The sequence below is a fragment of the Myxine glutinosa genome, chromosome 8 (genome assembly GCF_964187855.1).
Source record: "Myxine glutinosa chromosome 8, kmMyxGlut1.1, whole genome shotgun sequence".
Classification (NCBI taxonomy): Eukaryota; Metazoa; Chordata; class Myxini; order Myxiniformes; family Myxinidae; genus Myxine; species Myxine glutinosa.
The window spans coordinates 23080879-23095038 of NC_136268.1; the positions used below are offsets into that span (position 1 = coordinate 23080879).

The 14160-nt window shown below is 43.6% G+C and overlaps 1 protein-coding gene across 1 annotated transcript in view; it reads left to right on the forward strand.

The window, feature by feature from the left end:
- LOC137432284 (SH3 and multiple ankyrin repeat domains protein 2) overlaps positions 1 to 14160 on the forward strand; it is a 910319-nt gene that overhangs the window by 849481 nt on the left and 46678 nt on the right. The window contains 1 exon segment of the mRNA XM_078782990.1: positions 10777 to 10904. Within this exon segment, the coding sequence (XP_078639116.1) occupies positions 10777 to 10904 (128 nt within the window).

Genomic DNA, 14160 nt, shown 5'->3' on the forward strand with positions numbered 1-14160 from the left:
TTCTCGAGCCAAATTGATCTGTTCATTACATGTCCTCGTACATTCCCACGAGCCAAAGCAATCTCCTTACCATGAACTTCAAGCCTCGGGATGTTCATGATCCCAAGTTGGCAATGTGAATGGATTTTTTTTTTTTTTTTTTTTAATAGATTAGTTCAATAGATGCTGCACAAGGAAAACAATATATTTGCATCTGTTATTGTCCTCCTCTTGTTTCCTGTCTGCTTTCCCCTGCCTGTATGACTCTGATGCATGTGGACAAAGGTACATCAGTATGGCTGCTTTGAGCATGACATCGGCATGTTAAATCGGTTTGGAGACTTTGAAATCACGTGTCATCACATTCATTTTGGGAGAACTCGACAAGGCCTCAAAGAACTAGACTGCTGTTTTGCTGCCCGGTTTATTGGAAAATTGAAGGGGGACAAAATTGAACAAGTTTCCTCGTCGTCATAAAGTTTCCATTACGTGATCGTGTCTTGCCAAGTGTGGAAAAGTCGGTCAACCTAATTTGTGTGTGAAAAGCCATTGCTGCATGACATAAAACATTCGTGCATATCCATGTTGAAACTGCTCAGGTATCCAAGCGAGCCTCAGTAAGGCCAACGTTTCTGGCATGAGGCCTTCATCTGAACTGGGAGGACGAGGGGACTGGGGTTCTCTTTTTCGATGAATGGCCAACAAAGGCCTTGACAAAGTTTTGTATTCCTTTGTGTTGCTGAGCTTTGCTAATCCGTCCGGATTCCATTCGGCCCGTTCTGCAAAGGCAGCATTATCCGACCTTTAGCCCCGTTCATTATCATTCAGCATCCCCTGTAAGCACTCCCCACCTCTCCCTTTTCGAGCCCCAGCATGCTCGTTGCCCACGACGCACCGCTGCGTTTCCAGGGCATCGCAGAGGAGGGCGATGCAAATGAAGCCGGTTCCAGCTATGCACAAGCGCGTCCATTGCGACCTGCCAAGTCCAACGAGGACGGGCAATCCCTGATGTGGATCCGTGCAAGGCGTATTTTTAATCCCGATCCATGTCCTTTTGACTCGTCCCTTTATCAAAGAGGGCTTTTTTCCCCCCACCTATTGGGTTTGAGTGGCACCTATTGGGTTTGGCCATGACCATCACTTGGCACATCAACTTTCTCACGATCCTGGCGGTTTGGCGCGACCAAATGTTATCCGACAATGTCTGGCCTGTTTAACCATTAACCCGACATTTTTCTCGCCTTCATAGTTTACATTGCCTTTTGTAAGATGTGCCGAATTGTAAAAGGGACGTTGATCCAAGGCGATTTGTGTTTCAAACTCCATAATGCCCTTTACAAGTTGGGCCTGCGCTATCCTAAACAAACTCGGCCAAGGCTGTCAGAATGACTTACTTATAGCATTCTTGGCAATTTTTACTTTAACTTCTCATCCAAAATGTTCCCTTAAAAGGATTACTTCATTTTTTCCTCTCTCTTTCTGAAAATGTCTTTTTTGGTGTGGGGAGGCCTGGGTACAGTTTCTAAAATTATCTTTGTGTTTACATGGCATGCCCTCCAGTACATGTTCAACTGATCCCGTTTTTGGCTTCGAGTCATCCTTTTTTGCTTTCATCATTGATAAATGTCACTTCTTGGTCACCTCGCTGAGCCTGCACACGTGATTGCTCTCTGTGTGTCCTGTAAAGCATGAGAGCCAGAGCTCGATAAATATCCCTCGTTTGTGTCGCGTTTCTACCTGATGTGAAGAATTCCTTGCAATATTAAAAACGTCACATCTCGTCCTCCCTCGTACTGTTTTTCACGATATTTTATTTCTCTCCACAATTGCTTTGAGGGTCTACTCCGTGCAAGCGTCAGAAGCAGATGGTCCTTTTGTCGCCTTTAAAGCGCTGCATGCTGTTTTCATGATGCTTCAAATCCATGGCGAAGTGTTTTTTGCACATCTGTGTATCCGCCATTTAATCCTTCGCTAAAATGTCTACGGAGGTGCAGCATCACCCCTCACTGGCTTTCAGGAGCCCTCACCATTTTCAAAAGTTGGACCCTTGAACTTCGATTTTTGACATAATGTGCTAGTCAGTTTGTTTCCGCTCAACTTTGGGGGCCGTGGTGGACCTACAGGCCCTGCGCACGTTGAATGTATATTTTGCTTTCTCATGCAAGGTGAGGGCTCTGTGTAAAGGTAGTAGAATTTCACCTGTAATCAATATGCGACGTGCATAAGGTGTGAGTATACCTGCACCGATACCTTTACAATGGTTTACTTGTATATACTTTCTGCACATGTTCTCTTATTTATGTCGGTTCTTGCAAAGCTTGCTTTTTCTTCTTCTTCTTCTTCCTTTCTGTTCCTGCTGCTTCCCTTCCTTGCTCTTGCTTCACTCCAAAGGATCGACGAAGAGCAAGAGGCCGGGTAAGTCCCTTTTACCGACCCCTTGCTTTTCATGCCTCAGACTCTCATTCCTGTCCTTTACAGTGTTGAGTGCCTGCCTGAGGTAATTTGCCACATTTTGTTTTTTCTGCGGCTATTTGTCTCCCTCACTGAACCTTGCTCTTCCAGAAAGGCAATGACTTGATGCTTGTGGAATGGAAACCATAGCGAAGCAGGCCCAAACTTGCTTTTGTCACTAGTAGGGTTACCGTTGCTAGTGGTGGACATGCTGATTGAGCAAGCTCTAATCCAAAAAGATAGCCTAGCCCTAAAGTTTCTGGATTATCGGCTCAACACTGTCGTTTTCGTTGTGCTTGTTTTGGCAGTAGATGAGATCACGAGCGAGGTTGTAAACAGAACACAACGTTTTGGGAATCGGACCCTGGTGCGCCATAAACGTGTAGCGTGTGACGTATTGCAGTTTTATTGTGATCGACTGATGCTCAGAAATAGAAGCTCAAGGAGATTAAGAAACAACTGCATAAACAGAATCACAACAGGAAGTGGGACTCAAACCTTCGTCTTTGGTTGCAGGACCCCTCTCAGACCACTGGACGATACACATCACCTGAGTTGCACGGTATTGATCAAAGGTATCGCCCGTTCTCTCCGCTTGCTCAATGCTGAGCAGTTTCAGGAATGCAAGTAGTTCCCCTACAATCCTACATCATGCTTCCCGAGTTCCTCCACATCATGATCCAGCAGTTCAAAATGGCTGAACTAACAGGGGAATATTCTACTTCTCCTCCTCTTCCCTTTTATAAGGGGTTAGGTCCAATGCTACCAAGCTCCTGCCCTGCCTTGACCACAATATATTTGACAATGTCCAATTGTACATCCTCCGATTCGTCCAATGGTCAACAAACTTTTTCACCCCAGCAGAGAGGTCATCCTTCTGAAATGCCCTTAATATGTGGGGCATTAGTATGTTAACTTCATCAATAGATGCAAAACATCATCACCCAATCTCACTCTTCATTTTTGGGAACAAGTGGAAATCCTGTGGCCTCTACTCCTGCTACTACTACTACTACTACTACAACGACTACTACTACAACTACTACTACTACCTAATTTACTCCCACCTTCTTATGGGGGTCAGCCAGAGAAAGGCTATGGCCTGGCCTGACGTTCAACTGAAGATAGTTTCATCAGGAATTTGTGATTTGTTTTCCGTGCTGGAGACGACTCGCCTCCACTTCATGAAAGACACCGTAGGATATTTAACGTATACCAGATAATTCTGGCAAACAGGACACCCAGTTTATCCGTCCAAGGAACACTACTCTCTTTGATGCAACACCGTGCCTGCAAAGCAGCAATCAGATAGTTTATAATGGGATCAGGAAGCAAACCCAGGCCCCCAAACCTAAGTGCTAAACCTCTGCACCATCCTGTTGGGTTCTTATGGACGTAAATCGGATGAATATACCAAATGAAGCAAAACGCCCCACCCTCAGGATTCCTTGCATGTCACAGGAAGATAGCGTCACCCAGAAGAGCTGGATGATTTTTGTGCACCAAAGGTCTCTGGTGATCACACCCGGCCATATGGTAGTAGTCTCCATTCAATGCTACACCTTGTAGAATTGCCCAGTTTGGAAAAACTATAATATGCTCTTAACATCCATGGTGAAATGCATTGATGCTTCCTTTCTGGTGTTTGGAATTTTTCCGACGCAGAGAAATTGGCCCTTTCTTCTTTTCTGATGAACCCTTCACTTCTGATTCATAGTTATTGCTCCAGATTTGTTTTCCAGCAATGACGTGCTCCAATGAAGTGTTGCCACATCATTGACACTTAACGAGCGTTTCTTTCTCTTCCTCTGGTGAAGATGTGTGGCAGTCGCCATGCAATCGCCTTTATTCCACCACGCACCTCCCCCGACAAGGTCCTCGGTGGAATGCGATGCACTATTGACTCAGGTGTTCCAGATTCTTTCAAAAGTAGTTGAATTGTGATGCACCAAGCTTGAAACTGGAATTTGTTACTAACAGCAGTGTTGTCCTCATAGTCAGGAAGATGGCCTGCCTGAACCCTGAACACGGTCCGTCGTGAACATCCTTTCTGCCTCCCTGAAAGGAAGATGGCCATCACTAAACAGTTATCAAATGTGTACAAGTGTTGAGAGGAATTGCAAAAAATTATTGGTGTATTTCATGTGCATTTTTTTTTTATTCCGTATCAGCACCAACTTGGGAAAAGTTTGGGGTTCTCCTTTACTGAAACCTGCCATGGCCTGAAACCTGCCATGGCCTCATCCATGGTACGAGAGGCGATTATTTCAATTTCTGAACCAAAACAAATTGTGTAAGAAACTTGACATGTACCAGACATGTCGGTGAATGATGAGGCTGCGTACATGCATGTAGTTTTGGGATCATCTGGACCTTTTACTTAAAAAGTAAGAAGCGGGGTGACCGGACATTTAGGATGACCCACTTAAGTAAAGGAAAGGGATGCAAATGGCATTCCCCTTGCCATCGAAGGTACCTTATGGAGTAAGACCCTGGAGCAAATAATACATGGTGGTAATAGTACGTTGCAGGAGCAGGAAGGGGTGGGCATCTATAATAATTCAGGCGTATTTGTTTATATAATAAGTATGAACAATTGTACAAAGAGCTGTCTTGTGATACCTGCGCCCGTTGCCTGATTTGGCATCAATTGTGGTTACGTTCACATGGTTATCATTGGAAAAGGGCGAGTTAAAGGAAATTTCATTTTCATGTTCCTGATCATAAGGAAGGATGGAACTCCCGTAGTTTGAGGCGCAGTTTGAGGATGAGTACGAGGAAGCGACTTTAGAGTTTTTGCATTAATGGAATTTTGTGCAAGAATTTTCTCATTCCCGCCTGATGAAGCCAAGCATAGTCTCTACTTTTGCAGCAGTGGGTAGATTATAGAGGGAAGATTGCCACACCTGGATGGTAAGAGACACCTGGATGATGAGAGAAGGTTACAGTTGTAGTTAACTTAATTGGAGCAATTTAGTTTTGCTCATGGTGTTTTTTTCTGTGCATGATAAACATGCCCAGAGCCAACTGTTTCTGTTTGGTGAGTCAGGCTCACAGCTGTACCTGTTATACTTGCAAATGAGTAAATTTACATAACTTCTGGCATGAAAAGCATCACGAGCACAAATTAAATCCAAATGGATAGTTGTGAACCTCATCCTCACCCCCAGCCTTTTCAGACTCCAGGTACGGAGCATCGTTGACTGTTCGAAAGGATAAATTGTCACTGAACTGTGCTGTTTGTAAGTGATAATATTTTGTCACCAATAGGAGCGGCAAGGGGGGGTCACGTTATTATCTTAATGATTATTAATACCAGAGCAGAGTAGCTCTTATACAGGTGATCTATCAGCCAAGCGTGCAATGCATTCTTCTGACACATCTCTTGATTTGGGTGGTGTATTAGTAACAGACCACTGCCTCGACCACTCCCAAAAATGAAAAAGATGAGCCTATGTTACGTATATGAAGCAAAAACATCCGTACTGCTTATGTGCATATACTGAATAATACATTGTGGTCATATAGCACCGATGATTCCAATTTCACCAATCCCCCCTGCCTTCCCATGGCTCCTCCCGCCAAGCCCTATCCCTCCCACAGATCTTCCGATCTCCCTGTTCTCTGCTGTTGTACTTGTGTGCTTCCCTCTCTCTCCCCATCTTGTCTCCCGCTCCCTTTATTGTATGTTTTGTGTGTCAGATTGTTTTTTTTGTGACCGATGTTAGTTCTTACACGAGCTTCGATCTTGTTTACAACAAAAAAAATCCCGAAGGAAGAAAATGCCAAGATGGGCGAAATAAAAAATATAAAATTCAAAATTTGATGGAATCAAACGAAGTTGCGCACACACAACTTCAGCGTGTCCTCATTTATCCTTGAAAGTTTCAGCCACCTGGGTCAAATCCTTTCAGAGAAGTACATGATACAAACATACAGCATACTTTCCCTCCACTTATATTACAGTATATATATATATATATAGTAAAAACTCCTCACAAGCCATGGAATCTGTTTTAAAGCCATACCTGCCCACATTTGATGGATGGCGGTAAGGTAATTTTATTTCACAGTAACTGGATAATTCTGATCCAATGCAGCAATTTCCTGCTTTACGTATCAGTCCCAGCTGGCGTTGTTTGTTTACAGCGGCCAGCTGCACATGGCTACCTGTACCTCCTGTGTGTCCCATGTACACCTGATACCTCACACAGAACTAACTAGGCCTGCAGCATTTGTAGAGCTGCAATAGATACGAGTACAGTCCAATGTTACTCAGCCAAGATAATTTTCACACTGACCTCTCCATGACCCATTCAATAGCAGCATAAAGAAAGGATTAACATTTTATACCTGGTTATTTATAATGATAACTCTGCCTTACATGAACAAAAACCACATTTTACTTTATTACTGATACTACTACTATGATCACTACTACGTTAATAGCCCCAATTATTCCCACCTTCTGGGATTGGCTTGGGAATGTTTTCGTCCCTAGTCTTTCTCGTTCCGGTTGGCCAGGCCTGACGTTTGAATGAAGGTTAGTTGGGCAGGAATTTGTAATGTTCAAGGTGCCAAAGACACCGGATGTTGTAGTACATCATGTACTCTCCAACTCGAACAAGTTGATTTAACAAGCAATATTGATGCTCGCTTTGTGATCAGAACAACCAATTGATCGGATTTTTTATGTGAAAAAAAATCCGGTCTAACGGATTCCGGTCAAAGCGGTCCTCCGGTATAACGTCCCGGTTCTCCGGTCTAACGTCCCGGTCCTCTGGTTTAATGTCCCGGTCCTCCGGTTAACTTCCCGGTCCTCCGGTTAACATCCTGGTCCTCCGGTTTAACCCCCGGTCCTCCGGTTTAACGTCCCGGTCATCCTGTTTAACCTCCCGGTCGTCCGGTTAACTTCCCGGTCCTCCGGTTTAACGTCCCGGTCCTCCGGTTTAACATCCCGGTCCTCCGGTTTAACGTCCCAGTCTTCCGGTTAACATCCCGGTCTTCTGGTCAAACGTCCCGGATCTCCGGTTTAACCCCGGCCCTCCGGTTTAATGTCCCGGTCCTCCGGTTAACTTTCCGGTCCTCTGGTAAACATCCCGGTCCTCCGGTTTAACGTCCCAGTCTTCCGGTTAACTTCCCGGTCCTCCGATTAATGTCCCTCCGATGGATGGCACACACATCAATGCGCCTCGCCCTTGTATATGAAATACCAGGATTACAGTTTATAGTTGGATTGAATTGGATCCCAGTCAAAACATCTCAAAGATGGCATTGCCCCCAATATATCCTAAATCACATTAATTTATACTGTACTATTTATTCTTGGTTACCTTTTAAATTCCTTTCTATGGATTGGTGCTGAAAGATCATTTTGCTTCGGAAAGACGAATGTGACATGGTAGAGTTTTCCAGCAAGCAGCATGGGTTTTCCCACAATGGATTAGAATAAACATTTATTTTATTTTTATCTGATTTCTTTCCTCATTCACTCACTTCACAAGTCTTTCTCATGTTTCTTTCTTCCCTTTTTGTTCATGTTTGGGGGGTGGGGTGGGAGGAGAGAGGAGGGAAGGGTGCAGTTTGGAATCCCTCACCTTCGCTTTTGATAAACGGTGGGTTGTGTCAAAACGAGATGAACTCCGTTGCCGTCGTTAATAATAAATGCACATTTCAGCAGTTTTTTGCCTTTTATGCTGAAAACGTTTTCTGGCATACCTAAGGGACAATTTGATTCCCCCCAAACAATAATAGCTGTACGAAACGACGCTATGCAACTCCAGAGAGACCAAGCCCTATTTTGGGGACTTTACGGCCAATATTAGGCCCTACTAGGCAATTTAGAGCAGATCCTGTGCTGGGGAAGGCCAAAACGAAACCATGATGTTATTAAAACCCATATCCCCACATGGGTCATGTTATCATGCTGTATGTAATGCCTGTTTCAGGATCAGCACGTGTCATCACAAGAGGAAGTGTGTTTATTGCATCAAAGATGAGCATGGGATCAGATATAGAGATTTAGAGTGGATTTCTCTGGATTTTACCCTCGAACTGCCGAGGCAAGCGACATGGGCACGTGTCTGTCCAGCAAACCGTATTTTGTCCCTCATGTCCACCCTGTCCTTGATTCCTCAAAACTGGGAAACTTTAGAATTCCATGACTCAGGCTTGAACCAATGGCTTATAGTAGCCCTGACACCTGCTGGTTACAACCAACGAGTCATTGATCGAGTTTCCAGGATGATTCATCAGGACTAACACTGAAATGGGTGCGCATCATCGCAAGGCGCTCTCTCTCTCCTCTCTCTCTCTCTCTCTCTCTCTCTCTCTCTCTCTCTCTCTCTCTCTTCTCTCTCTCTCTCTCTCTCTCTCTCTCTCTCTCTTCTCTCTCTCTCTCTCTCTCTCCTCTCCTCTCTATCTCTCTCTGTCTGTCTGTCTCTGTGTCTCTGTCTCTCTCTCTCTGTGTCTCTGTCTCTCTCTCTGTGTCTCTGTCTCTCTCTCTGTCTGTCTTCTACTGTTTCATATGACATAACACAAGAAGTGTTGTTTTCTCGTTATTTTTAAAGTCAAAAGATAAGCTTCCAATTTCCAGGCTTTGACCTGATCTGCTATACATACACTACCTGTCAAAAGTTTTAGAACACCTCAATTTTTTAGTTTTTATTGAAATTTACGCAGTTTAATGTCTCAATGTCCTCTGAAATTAAGCATAGAACAAATAAACAATTGGAGATAAAAAAGAAATCATAGAATCATTTTGTTTAAACCAAATTTAATTTTGATTTTTGACTCTTGACTCGGCAAAGTAGCCACCTTTTGCAGATATAACCGCCGAACACACTCGTGGCATTCTTTCTACAATGGAAATCAAATATTGTTCGGGAAGTTCTTCCCAACACTGTTGCAGAAGTTCCCACAAATGTGTTGCACTTGTAGGTTGCTTTGCTTTCACCCGTCTGTCCAGTTCATCCCAAACCAGCTCGTTGGGGTTTAAGTCTGGAGACTGTGCTGGCCATTCCATGATTTGAAGCCTGCCGTCTTGTTCTTTTCCTCGAAGGTAGTTTTGACATACCTGGAGGTGTGTTTAGGGTCATTATCTTGCTGTAGGATGAACCCCTGACCAACTAGGCGTATACCAGAGGGTATTGCATGGCGCTGCAAAATGCTGTGGTAGCCCTTTTGGTTCAGGGTGCCAGTCACTGTGCAAGTCGCCGACTCTGGATCCAGCAAAAGAGCCCCAAACCATCACGCTTCCTCCTCCATGTTTGACAGTTGGTGTCACACACTGAGGAACCATCCTTTCACCGACTCGACGGTTTACAAAAACCTTGCGTGATGAACCAAAGATTTAAAATTTTGATTCATCGGTCCATAACACCTTCTTCCAGTTTTCAGTAGTCCATTGGTGGTGCTTCATGGCCCAGGCAAGCCTATTTTTCTTATTTTGTCATCTTAGCAATGGCTTTCTTACTGCCACTCGACCTGTCAAACCTGCAGCTCGAAGTCTTCTCTTCACAGTTGAAACTGAGACTTGCTTACTTCGACCAATGTTAAACTGTGCTTTAAGCTGTTGTCCTGTGAGCCGCCTATCATGCAAGCTGTTGACTCTCAGAAACTTGGCTTCTGATTCTGTTGTGGCTTTGGGTCTGCCAGACCTCTTCCTGTCAGAGTTTCCTCCAGTTTGCAATATACTACTTCCTGCAGTGCAATATTGTACAAATAATGCTTCAGAGGGTGTAATAACAGTCTGTTCGAATACTGCTTTTATACAGACATGGGGTTTGTAATCAAGTAATCAGCAGAGGTTGGGACACCTGTAGGAATTGTTTGCATCAACTTTCAAGGCTTAATTTACTTACATTGCTGCAGAATAGTTGTAAGTTGTTAACCCATTACTTGTTCCCTGAATAAAGCCTTTTTTTTTTTACAATATAACTGTGCAATTTACATTATTTTCCCGTTTTTGCTAACCTAAACTTTTTTTAACCTCGAGCAGTTTACTGCTTACCTTTGTACCATTTCAGATTATTCACTGGACATTCAACTGGGTAAATTTCAATAAAAACTGAAAAAATTGAGGTGTTCTAAAACTTTTGACCGGTAGTGTAGGTGGATTTTATTTCTCCTGGGGTTTGTTCTGCGAACGAACACGACTGATGAGGTGTGACCTACACTTAAAATATATACAAGCAACTGAGATATCAGCAGCATTGTCCAGCACATGTGATATTACGGGTGACCATTGTCTTGCTTTGTTGTTGTACACGTGGTCCCACAAACGGGTGATTTTTACTCGTTTTTGGTGCATCCAACCTTATTGGCATATGTGGTGTTGTTTTCCAGAGAAACTGGATGAGATTCTGGCGAATGCAGAGAGGCCTTTAGGCGATGAGGCAGCGCAGGCGGACTCTCGAGCTGCTACGGTTAAGCAGAGACCTACAAACCGCCATATTGTCAATGACGAACTGAAGGTTTGACTTTTGAATTTGAATTTTTTTTAATTTGAATTTTTGAACTGAAGTTTGATTTTTAACTGAAGGAAATTTGAATTTGAATTGACTCATTGTAGTGTCCACAGGTGGGCACTTCCATACAGCATTCGGCTGCAAAGAGCTGTTGTGGAATTGTCGGTGCTTGTGCTGGAAGAGTTGTAATTTTAGGTGTTTATAATTAAGTCCAGTGACATTTGTTGTCCTGTATTCCTCCTTATTTTTGTCCTTGTTTTTTTTAGCTCACCTGGAACGAAGTTCAGGGGAGCTTATGCGATGGCGCGTCGTCCGTCCGTCCATCAGTCTGTCCATAAACACTTGAAACTTCTTCTCCGAAACCACTAATGGGATTGCGACCAAATTTGGCACAAATTATATTTGTTGTGTTGTGACTAAAGTTTGTTCACGGCATTAAAAAAAACTCTGGGTCTAAGGGGGTCTACCGGGGGTCAAAGTGGATCCAGGTTTGACCCCCAAAATAGGAATTTGCTTTTTCCTCTGAAACTACATGCACTATTTTGATGAAACTTGACCACAACCTTCATCATCCGTGTTGTACCAGTTTATTCCTGCCATTTAAAAAAATCGGTGTCTAAGGTGGTCTATGGGGGGGACCCTTCCCAAAATAAAAATAGGTATTTTTTGTTTGTTTGTTTATTTAAAGTCTTATGATTATGTTAGTATGATTCTACATGCTGCCCTGTCTTCTAGCAAACATTGAAATTGGTTTAAAATACCCTTAGTCATTGCAATATACTGTTTATTCTACCAGGTGAGTGCCAGGGGTATTGCCCCTATGTTTAGTCCTTGCGTCAAGGTAATAATTTTGTTTCCAAGCAAGATTATTCATGTTGGAGCAAGCCACTCGGTCTTAGAAATGGTCTGGCCGGTTCGTGTTCCTGTCTGTACCGTGGCTTATGATGTCAGGAACCCAGGTTCAAATCCCATTTCCATCGTGTTACATTGTCTACCAATGTCCTTGTAGTCTCCCATAGAAAACACAGTGAGTTTGTGTGTTTGTACAGATGTCGGTCTCCCTTCATAAGGGTAGGTTCTTTTAGCACGTTTTAGGTTCTAAAGGCCATTCTTTTAGCACGAATGCGTGTTCACTACGGTCTATTTTTGAGGACAAAACAAACTCGAAAAACATTTTCCATAAAAGAGTAATTATGTCTCTTCTGTTGGAATTGTAGACGGTGGCTTGAAAACCGAGCTTTAAGTGCGGTGTACAGAAGCGTTTAAAAATAATAATAATAATAATACAAGGCACAGAGAGGTGGAATTCGCTGCACGTGATGTGCAACACGTACAGAGTAAAACGAGTGTTCATTTACATCCGTATGATGTCTCATAAATAAAGATATAATCACACCTGACACTAGGCCCAGGCTTCAGACTTTGGCACGCTCACGAGGCTGCGCCGTCGAATAAACTGTTACAACCCGTCATTTTTGATGAGCTTTTTACTAGTCTATGTATAAAAGGAGCCGAGTTTCTCCATATGTAATACTTTATTCCAAACAGTTCCTGCTGTCATAGGATAATAAAAATGGTACCATTGCAAAAGTGATAATCGATTTACTTGGATCAAAAATTATTTCTTTAGTCACAAACTTGCCTCTTAAAATAAATCGCATGCGTGTTTGAAGGAAGTGGTTCAGTTTGGCATTTTTAATATGAAACAAGTCGGGAGACGACGATGGTTCATGAGCGAGCGGTATTCAATGACAAAGGACGGACTATAACCGAAACAGGCCTGAACTGGGGGGTCGGGGGCCCACATGGCAGGTGTCAACCCCCGACAGGCGGTGTACATGCCTATTTACAAAGGGCCCCAATGCTCTTCGTGCGTAGGCCTTTAAGAGCCAGCTGTACGTAATTGTGTGTGGTGCTGGCCCGGAAATGTCAAAACAAAGGTTACTGACCTTGAAATGAGATAGAAAATAATGTATAATCAGTTATGAGGTTAGTTAGCTACACAATACCGAAAATTCGGTTCGATTCCGACAACTTTGAAAATTTGACCTTTGAGACCTTCAAAGGTCAAAGGTCGAAGATTCTGAAATTTGTTGGAAAACTTGTATTTCATGATGTATGTGATCATATAAGATCATGTACGACATTTCACCCTATCAGGAAGCGAACAATGTAATAAAACCATCAAAAATCGACTTTTCTAAATTTCGTGACCTTGTGACCTTGACCTTGTGGCGAAAATGAAAAATCGAGCTCCGTGGGGCTAGACACATGACATTGGCCTAACCAAATACTGAAACCCCTGTCGGATTACACCAAACCCCTTCGGAGACGATGTAGCTTGAACTTGATTACCCCCAAAAAGACATCTTTTTCGGGCGTGGCTCCGCCCACAATGGGCGCAATACGCCCACTCTCGGCAGGACACAACTAGATCATGATATCAACCTCCCACCCAAGTTTCATCAAGATTGGATGATATCATCGGGTAGTTATGCTGCAGACAGACAGACACACAGACAGGCACACACCCATGACGAATATAGTGGTCACTCTGTTTGATAACTCTTGAACCAATAGGTGTAGCCGAGAAACGAACGAAACCCGTTGGAATTACCCTTTCGAATGACCCTTTGGAACCATTTTTTATTACCCTTTAAAACCCTTCATAATTAATCACGGTGGGGGGGGGGGGGGGGGTTAGAAAGATTATTCTACATTTTTGACTGATAGACCGATATAGCCAAACATTGAAGCAGCTTTCAGAACTAAAAAAAAACCTTTTCCAGGATTGAGGAAGAAGAGGAGGGACCTCGAGCTTTAATGTCATTGTTCCAACAGTAACATTTATTATTATATGACAGCAGGAACCCTTTACAAGTACATGCGAGGAGCACACAAACAACAACCACAGCCACGACAGCAACAATCGCGTGTACAACTATTGGGGACTCCTCTTTGTGGTGGTTGTACCATCCAACGCAAGTTGGGGCCAAATCTTCCGCATTCTTCCCTGCTGCCTGGATTTGTCGAGGCACCGCAGTCCGAGTTGGAGTGCCGATCGGTCCCCATGAACTGGCCCTTTCCCTTGTCTCGCTCTCTCTCTCTCTCTCTCTCTCTCTCTCTCTCTCTTCTCTCTCTCTCTCTCTCTCTCTCTCTCTCTCTCTCTCTCTCTCTCTCTCTCTCTCTCTCTCTCTCTCTCTCTCTCTCTCTCTCTCTCTCTACCCCTCTCTCTCCCTCTCCTTACTCCTCTCTCTCCTCT